This window comes from Jaculus jaculus, chromosome 1, assembly GCF_020740685.1.
Source record: "Jaculus jaculus isolate mJacJac1 chromosome 1, mJacJac1.mat.Y.cur, whole genome shotgun sequence".
NCBI classification, from domain to species: Eukaryota; Metazoa; Chordata; class Mammalia; order Rodentia; family Dipodidae; genus Jaculus; species Jaculus jaculus.
In genome coordinates this window covers 150,399,429-150,416,372 of record NC_059102.1, presented here as the reverse complement: position 1 = coordinate 150,416,372, position 16,944 = coordinate 150,399,429, and the positions used below count along the sequence as shown (strand labels likewise).

General features: G+C 58.7%; 1 protein-coding gene across 8 annotated transcripts in view; it reads left to right on the top strand.

The window, feature by feature from the left end:
• Gpsm1 (G protein signaling modulator 1) overlaps positions 1 to 15,224 on the top strand; it is a 31,087-nt gene extending 15,863 nt beyond the window's left edge. For 2 of the 8 annotated variants that reach the window (XM_045139233.1, XM_004654080.2), the window contains exons 10-14: positions 7,236 to 7,306; positions 8,000 to 8,179; positions 11,740 to 11,896; positions 12,265 to 12,473; positions 13,756 to 15,224. In XM_045139233.1, coding sequence (XP_044995168.1) covers positions 7,236 to 7,306; positions 8,000 to 8,179; positions 11,740 to 11,896; positions 12,265 to 12,473; positions 13,756 to 13,962 — 824 coding nt within the window. In that variant the 3' untranslated portion in view covers positions 13,963 to 15,224. Of the gene's footprint in view, positions 1 to 1,520; positions 1,665 to 3,821; positions 3,930 to 7,235; positions 7,307 to 7,999; positions 8,180 to 9,412; positions 9,551 to 11,739; positions 11,897 to 12,264; positions 12,474 to 13,755 lie in introns of those variants that run through there. The other 6 variants (XM_045139259.1, XM_045139249.1, XM_045139255.1 and 3 more) reach the window with 6 other exon arrangements.
• The last annotated feature ends 1,720 nt before the right edge of the window (positions 15,225 to 16,944 follow it).

The window sequence follows — 16,944 nt, the reverse complement described above, 5'->3', positions numbered from 1 at the left end:
TTGCTCACCCAAGCTTGGTGCTGGCCTCTGGGCACAGGGCACATGGGGTAGGTTCTGCTAAGCAAGGTAGCTGCTAACAGTTGCTCAGTAAGAGAAGCCACCAGCCACCCAGTGGGCAGCGGGATCCCATTCCATGTGAGTATCTTAGCCCTGGGCCCAGGAGAAACTGCTGCCCTGCTTGTGGGTGTGGTGGATGAGTGGGTACCATAATGTAGATGTCCTACCGGGTGTGGTTGCTCACACCTTTAATCCCAGAATTTGGGAGGCAGAGGTAGGAGAATTGCTGTGAGTTGAAGGCCACCCTGAGACTACATAGTGAATTCCAAGTCAGCCTGAGCTAGAGTGAGACCCTACCTCCAAAAAAAAAAAAGTTCTCCAAGGTCTTGGGGAACTGAGACAAATCAAGCATCAGGGGAGACTGGAAGAGTTGGGACAGAAATGAGCATTCAGCAGACAGAAACAACGTGGGCAAAGGCATGATGTCCCTGCACTGTCCCTGACAAGAACCTGTGGACATCCTGAGTCCCACCATGACCCTGGTGCACCACAGAGCTGATGGCACAAAGGACAGGAGATAGCCACTTCCTATTCACCCCCACAGCGCCCCCCAGACAGCCCAGCAGCAGGAGCTACAGAGCTCCTGGTCATAGTCCCATGTGGGAGGGGCTGCGGAGGCTAGAGCGAGTCTCGTTGCGCACCTGCCTGGGGTACTAATCAGGAAAGGCCGCTCCAGTGACCTCGTTCACAGACTGCTGGTCATCCCATGTACATCAGCCACACAGCACACCGAGGGTCAGAATGTTCCCCACAAAACAAACAGATTAATGCATACAAGGGAGGGAGGCAGCAGGAAGGGGAGTCCAAGGTGTCTTGCTGAGCTGGCTTCCTGAAGCATGGCCCTTAGGGTGGAAGCAGACTCACTCACAAAGCCTAGCCCACTAATTCCTGAATAGGCCCAGAATCAAGCCCCAGCCCCTTTGTGTTTTCTTGGGGACACCATACATGGGCCCCAGCCTCTAGGGCCCCCTACAGGGATGTATGCTACGGTCGGAATCCCTAGTGTACCAAGCCTGGAGTTTCTCACCGCAATTTGTGCTGGCAAAGGGGGTTGAGGGTAGAGGGAAAGAAAGCCTTCTGGGACCCTCATCCAGTTCATGTAGCGTGGAGTACGGTAGCTGATGGCAGTGGGATGGGTTGGAAGATGGAGCCACCCCAGTTACACTCCTGGCTGGGATTTTCCCAGGGTGGGTAGCTCAGAGAGCTTTTGGCACAGCCGCCAGGCTATGTCCCCTGGCCAGGGCCGGACAGCTGGCAAGACTCCCGCAGAGGCGGCCAACTCTGCATCCTGACTCGTCTCTTCTGAGCCAAGGAAAAGGGGGGCCATTTCCCTGGCCAGGGGACAAGGCGGTTCTGTCCTCCTCACACTGGCTCCCCTGCTTTGCCCTGTGTGCCAGGCCCTTCCCAGCTGGGTCCCCCGGAAGTCTCCTCCCCACAGGGCTGCCAGTGGTTAGCAGCCGTTGATGCTAGGGAAGAATCCATCCTTCTGGGAGGACAGCGGGGGGTGAGGGATCCTGGTGTCTCGCAGCCCTGGGATGCAGCTGCTGGAGGCAGGCTGGTGCCCTGAGAGTCTGGGTGGCTCCGGAGGAGAGCTCCCCCCGATTCAGGTGAGCTGGGTGGGAGCAGGGTAGATCTGGATTGGAGCTGAACTCTGGTATGGAGGAGTCACCAAAGGGCTTCCTCATGGGGGACACTGTTCATCTGCCAGCAAAGGCCTCTAACTGCAGACCAGAGCCTCCTGGGGCTGGGGAGAACTCAGCCAGGTCAAGACAAGGCAGGAAGGGGGGGCTAAGAGAGCTGATGCTGAGGGCCAGGGGACATGGCCTTGATGTTGGTGGGTGTGGCCTGGCAGCTATGGCATTTCATTTTTTGCATGTGGTGGGTGTAGCCTGTGTGGCCGTGAGACCACCTCTTCCCCGCTCCCATGAGCTTGTGACAATGCGAGTGACCTAGGTGGCAGTGGGGGGGGGGGGAGACAGGCGCTGTGGGCCTGTAGTGGTGCGCATGTGCGTGTGTGCAGTGGGCGTGACCCATGCTGTGGGTGTAGCTAAACTGGTAGGCTTGAAGCAAGACAGACCAATGTGCCGGACTTGAGTGAGCCTCTCCTGACTTGATGAAAACAAGAGACCTCTGTGTAGCCCAAGGACAGCCCTGTGGAACTTGAGGCTGGGCGTATGTAGCCTTACTTGCCTGCGGGCGGGTGGGGTTCTCACCCAGCAGAGGAGCCTGAGGCTGTCCCTGTGTACCTTCCTACACGCTGCTCCCCTTGCATAGGCCCTCTATGTAGCTGCCCTGGACCCTGCCTGCCTGTGGCCAGCCTTGACCATGCCATCCAGGGTGCAGGAAGGGGTGTGGAGAGAGTGTAAGAAAGAGGTTCTGTGTGCCCTCGAGGTGGACCTGGGCTGTCCTGTCTCCCACACATGCTGTGTTCCCTCTGCTTTTTTTTTTTTTTTTTTTTGGTTTTTCGAGGCAGGGTCTCGCTCTAGCCCAGGCTGACCTGGAATTCACTCTGTAGTCTCAGGGTGGCCTCAAACTCACGGCGATCCTCCTACCTCTCTGCTTCCCGAGTGCTGGGATTAAAGGCGTGCGCCACCATGCCCGGCTAACTTTTAAATATATGTATGAGAGGGGGAGAGAGAAAGAAAGAGACAAAGAGGGGAGAGAATGAGCACGCCAGGGCATCCAGCCGTTGCAAATGAGCTCCAGTTGAAGGCGCCACCTTGTGTGTCTGGCTCACATGGGGCCGGAAGAGTTGAACATGAGCCCTTCGGCTTTGCAGACAAGCACCTGAACCGCTAAGCCATCTCTCTGCCTTCCCCCTGCTTTGGTTAAGTTCTGTGGTCCTCTCATCCTCTGGGCTCTAACATGGTGGCAGTTGTAGCAGTTTGCCAAGGTCCTAGGGAAAACATTGCCCTGGGGCCCTTTGGGCCATTTCTAGGACAGGGGTGTGGTTAGTGAGTGTCTGAGGGACAGCGTGGGCTGGGAGCTCCAGTGCTGGCTCTGTCCACTGTGCCCAGGCCCCCTGTGGGAGGCAGGCTCACCAGTGTGCGGAACGGCAGCAGCCAGCCCGGGGGCCCAGAGCGCGGAGCCTGCGGCACGGGATGTGTGCCGCCGATGGCGGGATCTCGCGTCTGGAAGGTCCAGCAAAGGGGAAAGCACCTCAGGTTGGCTTCCTTCTGCATCTCTGTCAGGGCCGAGGGACTAAAGTGCCAGGCAAAGGGACAGTGATGCAGCTCCCAACGGGTGAGCTAAAAGGGTTCACATGCCGGATCTGGTGATGTGGAGCTGGCAGGAGGAACGGCCATGGCCTGGGGTTGGGATGTGGTCTGGGAAGGTGGACTTCAACAGGGGTCACGGTCTCAGGGTCTTGAATGACTCCCCCTCAGGCATAGAAGTCAGAAACCTAGGGTCTTGAATGGCTCCCCCTCAGGCATAGAAGTCAGAAACCTGCCCAGGACCGTGACAGTCTGCCTCTGGTGAGGGTGGGGCCTTGTCCTGTAGGTGGGAAGGACAGGAAACCAAACAAGTGGGGCCAGGGCCGAGGCCCCCCAGTGGGGACGGCACAGCCAGTGGGGCGCAGCCGTTAGAATTGGCTGGACCTGACCTCGGAGGCTCCAGACAGAGGATGCATTTAACTCCCTCCCCGTCTGTGTACTGTGAGGGGGCCCCACCCAGGGGCCATCTGCAAGCTGTGGCTCGGAAGGGTAACTGCTGTGGCCCGCCCACTCCTGCCACATCGCAGTGGAGGGCCCAAGGCCCAGCAGACAAGTGGGGAAAACCAAGTCTTTGCCCCCAGAGATCTAGGGGGCAAACCAGAGACAGAGCTTTGGTGGCACATGGCACGAGATGGAGCTGGGTTTTCTCCAGGTATGGTGAGTGTAGAACCCTCTTGGCTGTGTAGCAGACTGGTTCCCATAATTCCAGCGGTACATGACGGGGGGACCCAAGTAATGCCCCCATGCCACGTGTGTCGTTTCTTCCTCAGACCTCCTCTCCTAACCTGGGTGTGGAGTAGACATTTCAGAAAGTAGGTCCTCGTTCCCATCCCTGGCCTGTGCCCCACAGTTCTGTCTGTGCCCAAATGTGCTAGGGGTGGGGACGAAGGGGCAAAAGCATTTCAACAGCAGGGGAGAGACTCCCTGATCACCACAGAGAAGGGGCTGGGCCAAGGGACCCCACTGTGGGCTACTTGTTTTGGGAGAGGCAGCGGGTGGGAGCCGCCTGGGTACTCGGGGTGTGTGCAGTGGCTGCCTGGCGATTGCCTTGTCAGGCTTCTCTGCGTCTTCTGCATGTAGCCCTAGATGTCCCGTAGGTGGTTGCTTCCCACCAGGCCACTTTAGTTCTTCTCCATTGGGAAGTAGGGCCCAAGGCTGGCTTCCTCAGAGCCCTGGCCTTCACCCACCCGTTCTCTGTATTGTACCTTCCTTAGCCCAAGTCACTTGTTGTTGTTGTTGTTATTATTATTATTATTATTATATTTATTTATTTGAGAGAGGGAGAGAGAATGGGTGCACCAGAGCCTCTAGCCACTGCAAACGAACTCCAGGCTCATGCACCACCTTGTGCATCTGGCTTACGTGGATACTGGGGAATCAAACCTGGCTCCTTAGGCTTTGCAGGCAAGTGGCTTAACCACTAAGCAATCTCTCCAGCTCCAGTTTTTTTTTTTTTAATTTTTATTTATTTATTTGAGAGTAGCAGAAAGAGAGAGAGAGGCAGATAGAAAGAGAGAGTGGGTGCACCAGGGCCTCCAGTTACTGTGATGCATATGCCTCCTTGTGCATCTGGCTTACGTGGGTCCTAGGGAATTGAGCCTTGAACCTGGGTCCTTAGGCTTCACAGGCAGGCATTTAACCGCTAAGCCAGCTATCCAGCCCTCCAGGTCTTAAAAAAAATTATTTATTTATTTGAGAGAGAGAGAGAGAGAATGGGCATACCAGGGTCTGTAGCCACTGCAACCTCTAGATGTATGTGCCACCTTATGCATCTGGCTTACGTGGGTCCTAGGGAATCAAACCTGGGTCCTTAGGCTTTGCAGGCCAGCACGTTAATTGCTAAGCCATCTCTCCAGCCCAAGTCACTGATTCTTGAGTTCTGGTCATTGATATTGGACTGGTTTGAAGCCAACAGGCTGAAGGCCTCAGGGACCATGCTGGGCCCCAAACCTGTGGGCTTGCTCTGCTGCTGTCCTCATCCTGACCACCTGTGGATATCTATAGTTTGAGCAAACGACATGGACAGGTTCAGTGGGTGTTGGCCGTGAGGCATAGCCAGAACTGCCTTCTGCTACTGAAACCACACCCTGCTACTCAACAGGCGCCTCCAAAGCCCAAATGCTCCCCAAACTAGTCCTTGGCTACCACTGGATGAATGGTCTTGAACTCCCCAGACTGATAGTCCCAGACATCCACTGCCCAACCAGCATCTGCTTCACTTGCTCTCGTCAGCAGGGTGGGGCCTGCAAACACCCTGGGAGCCTGAGGCAGCTGTACCACTTTGCAAAGTCCCTTCTCTGTCTAAGAACATTCTGCTCCGGCTCCTAATGCAGTCGGGGCCCTGCTGAGGGCTAGGAGGAGCTTGTGATGCCCTTGACCTTCTTCACAGGACCCAGGTATTCTAAAGGGGCCCAGGGACCAACATCTGAGCTGGCATGCGCTGCTCTAGAGACAGTGCGCTGGTGGGTATGTGCCCAGAGAGTCCAAGGTCAAAGGCTAGGCCCTCTGCTCCCTGCTGGGGCCTGAGTGCTACCAACTCTGATGATACCAACTGCCCGCTCTGGCCTCGAATGCAGCCGTGGTCAGGATGTTGAGTGTCTGGCTGGCCAGCTGCCCATACCTGTCTGCCTCCCCATTCATCCAACACCCTGCGGAGGTGACCACCGTGGGACGGTGCCAGCTCTGATCCCCAGTGTTCACCGATGTCAGGGCTGGCTGTCCCTGTGCAAGCTCTTCCCAGGTAGTCAGTATCCAGCAGCTGTCTGGGGAGAGGGATGGAGAGAGGACTTGGTGAGAGGTGGAAACACAGTGTCCTCATGGGCGGGCATGGTGGCAGGTCTTCCAGGCTGTAGGATGAGGCCGTAGTCTCTCTGACAGAGCGCTGTGCTGTCATCTCAGGCAGGAAGAGGCTAGAGGCTCTCACATTGCCAGGCACTCTCCACTCTTATCTCCCACTTGGAGTGTTCTGCGTTTTCCGTGGCTGGTCACAATCCTCTTCTCACAGGCCACCTCCTCGCGGGGCGGGAGCTGACGCTGGCCCTTCCCCAGGGTTTTGTCTTGTCCATGTCACTCTTCACATCTTGGTTCCATCCTGAGTTTGCTGCCTGGCGAGTCCTACTTCCTTGCTTTGATGGGTCCTGCCAGGCAGGTTCTCTCTGGGCCAGGCCTGAGCAGCCGCTTGAGACAGGTTTACATCCTCAACTCCCTACCCGGCGCTGTCTGTGTGAGTTGGGAAAGGGCCTGCTGGTACCCGGGGCCTAGGGCCAAGCCACTCTCGGCCCTAACCAAGAGATGGAGGTCTTGGGCTGGAGAAATGGCTTAGCTGTTAAGGTGCTTGCCTGCAAAGCCAAAGGATCCCAGTTCGATTCTCCAGGACCCACGTAAGCCAGATGCACAAGGGGCACAGGTATCTGGAGTTCGTTTGCAGTGGCTGGGACCCCTGTGTACCCATTCTCTCTCTGTTTCTCTCTGTCTGGGTCTCTTCTACCTCTCGTTCTGCTTGCAAATAAATAAATAAATTTAAAAAGAGAGAGAGGTAGAGGTCTAGATGAAACCTCGGCAGTGGCTGGTGGCTCCACTGAGGCCGAAGCTGGGCGGTTTCAGGCTAGGTGGCTGAGGACATGGGGGCCCGTGACATTGTGAGGTGGGCAGCATGGGCGGGCAGAGGCCTTGACTCATACCACTGCCAGGCCTTGCCTACTTCCAGCTGCCTAGTGCCCAGCATCACCCTTGCCAAGGGCCAGATCACCCAGAGGAAGGCCCTACAGTGGGGCTCAGCCGAGGCCATCTTCATTGCACCACCCCAGTAGCCCCCACTGAGCCCCAGAGGCCTCTCCCTACCTCTGCCCCAGGCAGGTTCAGGTGAGGCGGGAGAGATCAGTTGGCTTTGTGGAGGGTATGCACTGTAATGCCATGTGCCATCTAAGGGTGAGGTCAGTATGCCCTCCTCTCTCTGTCTTCCAGGGGCCAGACCCAAGAGGACGCAAAGGCTGAGTGCCGAGACCTGGGATCTGCTGCGACTCCCCTTGGAGCGGGTGAGCCAGGCTTGGGGTGCGGAACAGATGTTAGCGGAGACATGGCCAGCATGTGGACACTGAGTTAATGAGCCTCGTGTGTGGTGTTTGCTAAGCTATCGCTACCTTAGTTGAGCTCTGTCCCCTGTGAGATAAATGTCCCTTCCCCCACCAGTGGCTGGAGGCCCCAGAGCATCTGCTACCCCCACCCCACTGATCCATCTCCTGGCTGCCGTGTCCTGGGCTCCTGCCTGCTCCCTGCTTACTGGACTCTGTGCCCAAAGGGGGAGACAAAGCCATTAGTCGTGAGAAGCTGGTGGCAATCGGCAAACACCAAGCAAACGTGTCTTGGAGGGGGGGGGTGGCAGTGTGAGTGTCCCATGGCCCTGAGCAGCTGCCTGACCTCTCTGATCCCTGGTGGGTTTGGTTGTGGATAGCCTTTGGAGGATGGGGTCAGGGCTCGGGGGCACCCATGGTCAGTGTCACTGCCTAGCATAAGAAAGTTGACATTTAGTGAATTAATAGCCCTCGTTTGTCTATCCCGCCCTGTCCTGTGCCCTCTTGGCCTCTTCTAGAGACTGAGTACCTACTGTGTGAACCAGTGACGTGAGGAGGACTGCCCCTGCCCCACTGTTTTTTTTTAAGGGTCCTCTGGGAGGGGACATTGGTTCTAAATTGCCCCAGCCCACATCCAGCCTGCCTCCCCCTCCCTAGGAGCAGAATGGAGACAGCCACCATGCTGGGGACTGGCGGGGGCCAGGTAGGGACTCACTCCCCCTCCCCATGAGGAGCAGGAAGTACCAGGAAGGGCTGGACGCTGCTGAGAGGAGGCCCCGGGAGGGCAGTCACTCCCCACTGGACAGTGCTGACGTCCGAGTGCAGGTGCCTCGTACGGTAGGTGCCTCCTGGGCCAGGAGGGGACCAGTATGAATGCTACACTTTTCTCAGGGTAGGTCCTGTGAGATGGAGGCATCTTTTGCAAGCACTGGGTGCAGGACAGTGGGGGACATGCTCCATTCCTGGTTTTGTGGCATGGTACCACTGGGGGACATGGCTGGGTGGCCAGTACTGTGAGGAAGACAACAGGGAGGGAGCTGGCATTGCCCGGGGACCTATAGCTTGGCCTGGGCACCATGTGACAGCAGAGGGCTGGTGTTGCTCAGGGACCTACAGCTCGGCCTGGGCACTCAGGTCCTTGGTGGACTAGGGTCCCTTCTGGGCGTGCTCAGCTTTTGTGACAGCCCACAGAGTTGGTGTGATTGGCGGACTGAAAGCTGAGTGGTCAGAGGATACAGACTGGTGGTCAGTGAGGCCAGCCTCAGCTGACAGGCGTCCATTGTGCCTAGGGTGGGGATGCTGGGAAGTATCTCCAGGTGGTGAGAACTGGTGGGGGCCAAGGAGCACAAGAGAGGTTGCATGCAGGCTCAGGGGTCCATGTGAACCTGCATGTGGAACACTGGAGTCCAGAGGCTCTAGAGATTAACCTACCCCGCCCCCCCCCCCCATGGGCTCAGGCAGCAGCCTGCCTGCCGGAGGCAGCTGCTCTGGGTGGTACTCGTGGCGCACTGTGGCTGGCTGAAGCCTTCCTGCCTGCCGACGACTGCCTCCGGCCCTGCTCCATTCCCCTCTGCTCTGTCACAGAGCTGGGAAGGGAACACGCAACCCCTTCTTCTTGGGCTCAGGAAGGCTGTTGAGTTGAGGCCAGGGTCAGCAGGGGAGGTTGCCAGGCCACCCTGCTGATGCCCAGGGCCAGAGTGCGAAGGGCAAGTCTGTCTGAAGTGGACGGCCTCAGGATCAGGGCTTAAGGAAGGGGACACCTCTCAGAGGGGCCGGGGGGGGGGTCTGCTTTTGGCTTTGGAAGGAAGCCCAAGGACTCTGGGGCCGGGTGGGAAAGGGCTTCAAGCAAGCTGTCCACCCCCACAGCCCTCAGTAGGACCGCCCACAGGCTGCGAGGGGTGCACTCTGCTGAACTGGGGGAAGCCAGCTCAGTGTTTACGAAGCAGGAGCGCGCGTGTGCATGTGAGTGTGTGTGCTCGTGAGCCGCGCTGATTGAGGGCGCGAGGGCGGGTGCTGGGAGGGCCCAGCCTTCGCCAGACTCCTATTTAAGCATCAGGCGAACACCGTGGGTCCCAGCAGAGGCAACGAGGCGGCACTTGGCACTTCAGGCAGGTGGTGATAGCTGTGCCCAGCATCTTGGCATCCTGCCTGGGCTGCATGTGGCCTAGCGTCCACATAGCTCCTGTTGGAGGAAGCCCGTGATCTGGCGTGAGTGTGGGTCTCTGGCGTCCAGGGGGCCCTATGTCAGTCAGTGGGGGTGGGTTGGGGGGAGCTGGGCTTAAGCCTAAAGTAGGAGTGATTGCAATCCGACTTCAGGAGGGACTTGGGCCTTCGGGAAAGAGCTAAGATTGGAGGCAAAGGAAGAGATTGAAGCAAAGGGGGCTGGGATGGGCCTCTCACCATATCCACCCACAGGGGCCTGTGGTCTTGGTCATCGTCTGAGCAGAATGAGGGGTGGGGGCTCTTGCCATCCAGTCTTTTGTACCTAGGACTTAGCCCCACAACCCTGTCCGGCAAAAGTAAATTTTCACTCCTGAAGACATGGCCCCTGGCTCAGGATGGGGAGGGCTGTATGAGAGTGAAAGTGGGTCCCAAGTCTAGGACCCTAGGTGGCTCTTCTAGGACATCTAGCTGCCCCTCTCCCCAGGTTCTTGAAGTGCATCCCTTGAGCAGTGTCTCCCTGTGGGGCACCCCTGAACCACCCACTGCTGGGGCCAGATATCTTCCTCTGGGTAGGAGTACAGGCCTCTAGGGAGCCTCAGGGAGGTACTGGCTGGCTTTTGCTGGGCCTGCACGGTCCTAGGGCTCCACCCAAGTGCTTGCAGTCCCTGTCCAAGGCTCTGGTTGCCAACTTTCCCTTTTCTCCTAACTCAAGCAGGGCAGGCAGGGGCTGTAGGCTAGATTCAGACCGCAGGGGGCCAAAGCCTGGGGTGGAATGGGGACAACCTGAAGCCCCAGAGCCACTAGGGTCTCCCTCCTTCTATGTGCCGTCCTGCCCCTGATTCCCTCCTTCCCATCCTCTTGGCCGTCAGTCATGGGCCCAGACCTAAGCCAGGCCATCTGCCTGGCCTGCTTGTGACCTGACCTCAGTTCTGCTCTTGCCACTCTGTGACCTTGGATAGGTCACTTGGCCTTTCTGTTCTTGGGGCCATCTAGCACATTGGGAATGCACACAGTAGGCCACGATGTTGCAGATCCAGGCTTCCCTGGTCATTGTTCCCTTGCTCTGGCCCACTGGTGTGGATTGGAGACAGGCACAAGCTCTGTCCACACAGGTAGCAGATAGTTCTGGAACCTGGTCCACCCACTGTCAGCCTCAGACCCCAGGCCTAGAAGACAGGCCACAGCTATGCCCCTACCTCAGGAGGTGTGAACTGAGGCAGGCAGAGAGCACCTTGCCGCAGGTCACTGAAACTCGGGGCTCTCTGGCTTCATCTCGGGCCACCCTTGGGGTCTTGCCTGAGCCCAGGTGTGTGCCCTCCAGTCAGTCAGCTCTGACCAGGACTCAGACGAGACTCCCACCCCAATGTTCACACACTGATGGACAGCAGCTCCTGGAGCCCTCTGCCCAGCTGTCAGGCCCCGGTTCTCAAGCCTGGCATGGATTCCAGAAAGCTCCCCTTGCTCTGGGATGAGCCCTGTGCCAGGGTGTTTCCCTGTGTCCACCCACCCCAGGCCTTTCCTCCACCCACACTCTCACTTCAGCCACATCCCAGCCAATGGCCTGGGACATGAGTGAGGCCCTTGGGGTTTAGTTCCTTCTCTCACAGCCCAGGGTCTTAGCCCCCCACGTCTGCTGTTCTCTGAACCTGTCACCAGTCCAGGACTAGAATGGGGTAGAAGGCCAGAGCCCTCACCTCCCTGCCTGGGGCTCCTTATCTTTAGCAGTGTGACCTGACGTTGCTGGCACCTCTAGGTCCACCCGCCATTGCTCTCGGGTTGCTTACTTCAGGCCACGTATATCTAGTGGCTGTCCCAACCCCCTTCTTGCCAAGCTCTGTTTAGTTAGATGCCTGTTCATCCAGCTGGAGAGAGCCGGGCTGATGGCCAGGCACAAGTGGAGCTGGGTATAGGGCTGACAGGGTCCAGATGAAGGCATGGGAGGCTCGCTAGAGGTGGTGGCGTCTGACCCGAGTCAGTCTGGGTGGATTCTGGGCTCAGGTTGTGGCCACAGCAAGGTAGGGAGGTGACAAGCTGCCTGATGCGGCAGCCACAGAAGGAGGCAGGGCAGGGTTGGGGCATTGGGGTGTTGAGGGTAGTGGTACCCTAGGAGAATCCTAACCTCGGTGCCAGTCTCAAAAATGTGTGTGGCCAGGGTGGGCAGCCCCACCAGTGCATCCGAGAGTCCGAGGGACTGGAGGCTGAGCGCCATACTGACACCCTCTGTCCGGCCCCAGAGCATCCCCAGGGCTCCCTCTTCTGACGAGGAGTACTTCTTTGACCTGCTGAGCAAGTTCCAGAGCAGCCGCATGGACGACCAGCGCTGTCCCTTAGAGGAGGGCCAGGCCGGGGCTGCAGAGGCCACGGCTGCCCCCACCCCCGAGGAGCGAGCCGGTAAGCGTAGGGCTAGGGGTCCTGCCAGCCAGACCCTGCGCCGACCCCGTGAGCCCATAACAAGCTGGGCCTCTGAGGGGTGAGACAGACCAGCTGCAAAGCGCCCCCTGTCACTAAGAGCTACCCCCCACACTTGTCCCCGAAGCATGTAATTACCCCGCCCTCCGGAACATGCCATGTCGGCCTCCGAGCGTGTGGGAGACCAAGGCTTTCTCCTGTCACCTCCTGGAAGCCCTGGGAGGCAGGGGTGGGAGTCAAGACAGTGGCATGATTGTTGGGAAACGCCCCGGGGCCACGTCCCCAGTGAGGAGAGTCAGGCAGGACTCCCAGCAGCCCCTCTCCAGGCCTCACCCTCTTTCCCCCCACAGCTCAGCCCTCGGTGACAGCCTCGCCCCAGACCGAGGAGCTCTTTGACCTCATTGCCAGCTCCCAGAGCCGCCGACTGGATGACCAGAGGGCCAGCGTGGGCAGCCTGCCGGGGCTCCGCATCACCCTCAACAATGTAGGGCACCTCCGAGGTGATGGGGACCCGCAGGAGCCAGGCGATGAATTCTTCAACATGCTAATCAAATACCAGGTGGGTCCGCAGCCCGGGGAACCTGCGCTAGTCCTCAGCCCCTCTGCCAGCTGCAGTTAGAGGCACCTGGCAGGGCCACTGCAGGCTCTGGTCACTCTGTCCCTGGTCTTGTCTGAGGGATGCCTCAGGGATGGCACAGCCAAAGTTTGGGTCCATCCAGGGGCATTCAGGCCTCAAACCCTCCACCCAAGGAGCTAAGCACACCTGGAGAAGGCAACCTGGGGAGACATGATCAGGCTCAGCGCCCCTGACGGTGCAGAGGAGTTCACCCACTGATGCCCAGGTCCCCAAGACTATGGCTGGGGAGGTTTCCTCTCCCACATCTGGGTAGAGGAAGCTAAGGGCCAATGAGCACCCTCGGAGTCAGGAGGGAGACCTGGGCTGGCAATGGCCCAGATAGGTACCGTATACCACAGACAGTTAAACCAAGACAGAGGGCTAAGGCCCGGGAGGGCAGGGCCCTACCTCACCAGGGGGTGGGAGGGTTAGGCAATACTGAGCTTAGCCCGGCAGCACATGGTTCACCCTCCCTGAGGTCAGACACAAGAGAATGGCTGGGGTGGGCACGCCACCCGTGTACAAGGCCGGCAAGTTTCCAGGTCTGATGTTCGTTCCCACAGAAGAGACGGCGGCACCGTGGGCCAGGTGTCCAGCCAGCTGCCTCTCAGCCAGCCCCTCCCGAGAAGCCCCGCCCCCTTGCACGCATGGGCCAACAGCTACACCGGCTCTCATCCCTCCTGCTGCAGGCTCTCCAGAGAAGTCAACACCCTTCAGGCTCCCCAGCCTCCACACCAGGGCAGGCAGGGCCTGTGGAGTTAGCTGCCTGACCCAAGAGGGACCCCAGGGAACTCCATGTGACAAGCTCTGAAGCTGTAGTGCCTAGGCCCACTTTGGGCAGTCCAGGGCTGAGCCAGGCTCCAGGGTAGTGCCGAAAGATGGTCATGCCCACCAGTCCCTGGATTGCCAGGTCTCCAGAACAGGCCTTGACTCGTTCTGTGACCAGCGTGAGTCACGTGGCCCTTTCCTGGCTGGTCAGCCAGCCACAGCTCTGGGGAGGATTCAGCCTCTGGGATCAGGGCAGTGCTCCCCGCAGCATCCTAGAGACAGCAGGTGGACACAGGCAGGCTAGAGGTAGACTACAGCAGGTCTCGCCCAGGTGGACAACCCTCCTGAGCTGGTGCCTGCTAACCTTGGATCGTCAGGGAGCCAGCCCACTAGTAATAGGCAGGTCCTCCAGGCCCTGATGAACACACCACCACCAATCTACCCTGTGTCTACCCAGTCCTCTAGGATTGATGACCAGCGCTGCCCGCCACCTGACGTGCTGCCCAGAGGCCCCACCATGCCAGACGAGGACTTCTTCAGCCTCATTCAGAGGGTACAGGCTAAGCGGATGGATGAGCAGCGGGTGGACCTCACTGGCAGCCCAGAGCAGGAGGTCAGCGGGCTGTCTGAGCCACGGCAGCAGTGCCAGCCTGGTGCCAGCTAAGGCCTCATCCCCACAGCCAGGCCTGCCCCTGCCCCTTCTTTTGGACTCCAAGGGGCTCACAGTTGTCCACAATCCCCCCAAGAAGCCAAATCCTCCTAAGGCTGTGGCAGAGAGCCAGCTCAGCCCCCTGGCCCTTCCTGCTGAGCCAGATACTGGGCACACACAGCCCTCAAGGTACCCTCATCCCAGGGTGGCAGGTTCGGGCCAAAGCTGCCATGTCGGGGAGGGTATGCTTGTCTCCACGTGGTCCACAGCTTCCTGCAGGCCCCGCCCTGTCGCAGACCAGGCCCTCAGCATGTCTGCCCCAAGCCCTGGTGCTGCCCAGACCCTTCCTCTCCGGGCCTCCACCCTGCCCTGCCAAATGTGAAACCCTTCCACCTCCTTCCTCTGTCCCCCACCCCTCACCCCTGTAGAGGGTGTCAGAAGGCTCTTCTGGAGGTTACAGTAGCAACATGGCACATTCTGTTCCCCAGCTGGTCCTGGGATGGCCATGCAGGAGGTACACTCCATGTGCTCTGCCTCCCATCCCCAGAGCAGACCCTCTCCTGGCCTATCTGCCCACCCCAGCTGCAGGAGATCAACAGCTGCAAAGCCCCAGCCCTTCATTTGTCCTTTGAGGAAGGCTGGGCCTTGCCTACCTGCAGAGGGAAGGATGGAGGCCTGCCTCCAGGCCGGGAACACAGACAGGGCCCCATCCTCAGAGCATTGGCTGGAAGTGGGCATTGGCACCAGAGAGGTCTGAGCTCAACTGGCCCCTCTGGTTCCTCACCCGCTCAGTGAGTATTCCCCCTCCCATGTTGAGGAGGCTACATCATGGCCTTGCACTCAGCCTCCCATCAGAGTTGGCCAACAGGGTATCACTCTCAGGATGGATACTCAGACAGGACCTGCTGAAAGATTCTTGAGACAGGCCCTTGGGGACCATGGCCCCTCTGCTCTTGCCTAGACCCTGGGCCCAGCAGGGCCCACAGGCAACCCTTCTGATAGGCTCCACATACCTCCCCAGCACATGGCCTCCTCCCAGCCTGGGAGCAGGGCCAAGGTAAGGGAGGTACAAGGGCGGGCCAGCCCCGGGTTCACGCGGGGGACCTTGAGGGCAGACAGGTGCTGGGGCACAGGGTCTTGGTGGGACGTGGCCACCTGCATACTTGAATGTACAAGCGTATTTATTGCTCACACGTGTTTGCCATGTTGTCCACGGGTCCTTTCCAACCCGACAGGTACGGTTTTGTTTTACCCCAAAATAAAAGTCTGCCAAATGAGTGTGGTTCCCGTCGGGCTTTGTGCCGGCCAGCCCTCCCAAGGACATAGGGCTAGATTGCCCAGTGCGTAGAGGTCTTCCCTGAGGCCACAGGGAGGACGTGTCCCTGTTGCATGTAATAGTTGGGGGCTGAGGCCTAGGGTTAAGCAGTTACGTAGCTCCCTGTCATTCAGCCCACATGCTCCAAGGCAGGGCCTTCACCCACTGCACCCCCACACTGCCCCTCATCATCCAGACTTCCCAGGGACAAGTGGCAGAGGCTAGGGTATCCAGTATGTTGGAGGCACTGTGGGGACCAGCCCTTAGACCCGGTCAGCCCCTGTGGTTGTACACCCAGCTTCTCAAGGGTTCTGCTTCCTTTGTCCTAGCAGTCCAGTGTCACGGGGGCTAGAGCTGACTGGTTCAGACTGGGGGAGCAGCAGCAGGCCTGGCTAGTCTTCATATGCACGTGGTGTGTGGGCAGCAAGCACGCCACAGCACTCACGTCTTGATGGGACCTTTGGGAGAAAGGAGCCTGGGTAAGCTAAAGGGGGCAAAACACAGGCCATAGCCAGCAGCTGAGCTCAGGGAAGGCCTCCAGCTGTCCAGGGATAGGGCCTGGGGCAAACGCTACTTCTAGGCAGGATGGGATTTCTCAGGAAGCCCCAAGGTCAATACCAGGTATGTCACAAGAGGGCCAGGCCATACCACAGGAACCATGTTGGCAGCACTGAGCTGTCCAGAAGAGTGGGGTATGGGCAGGGGACTTTACTCTTGGTTTCCATGGAAATGGAGGGCAGAGAGGTGGGCAGCTTAAATATACTAGTCCAAGTCACTCAGGAGGGCTTTGGGCACAGCGTACAGGCACTTGGCCCTGGGGCCACGTGGGCAGGGTCAGTGGCCTGGGTAAGTCTGCAGAGCACACAATAAGGTCTGGGACCTGCTGCGGAGTCATGGAAAGCAGGACTTTGAGGAGAGCTACCCTGGGAGACAAGGCCTCTCAAGGTGGCAAGACCCTTTGTGTGGCATGGCAGTATACACAAGACACAAAGTGGGTGCGCGTGTCTACACTGGGCCTCTGTTTCCCACTCAGAATTGTAGGCCTCCTAGATCCAGTTTGGCACCACCAGGCCCAGCTAGTCCCCAGACATCCCCAAATTCTGGGCCAAGCCCCACCACCGGAAAGCCCTCAAGAAACCCTCCCTACGACCTCTGTGCCCTCCATGGGAGAGCAGGCTGGGGGTGGAGGGCTGGCTGAGCCTCCAGGATGGCATAGAGAGCTGCTACATTGCACAGGAGCCTCCTGGGTGGGAGTAATAGCAGGGTGTTTGCTGAGGGAAGGACAGGGGGTAATCGAGTCGAGGCACACTGTGCCAGCCTCCCACGGCCCGGGATGAGCTACTAATCACTAGCTGAGTCCCACAGGACAAGGTGGCATTGTGTCCCTGTCGTGCTCCACTCAGCCGCCTTCACCTTCTCCACCCTCTCCTGTCCCAGGTTTTCCCCTGTCAGGAGGTCTGGTGATTGATGCCGAAAGCCACAGGCCCAGAAAGAACACTCCTGGAAACTGTCTTGGTCCTGTGTCTGCCTGCTTCCCTAAACACAGGAACATCCTGAGGGCGCGTCAAACAGAGCCAGGAGATGAATCACATACGCATGACCATCATTGCTATAGTTTGGTCTCGGGCCCTAACACATGAAGTGGCTTCAGGAGGCCCAGGCAGCTCCTGAGGGCCTCTCTC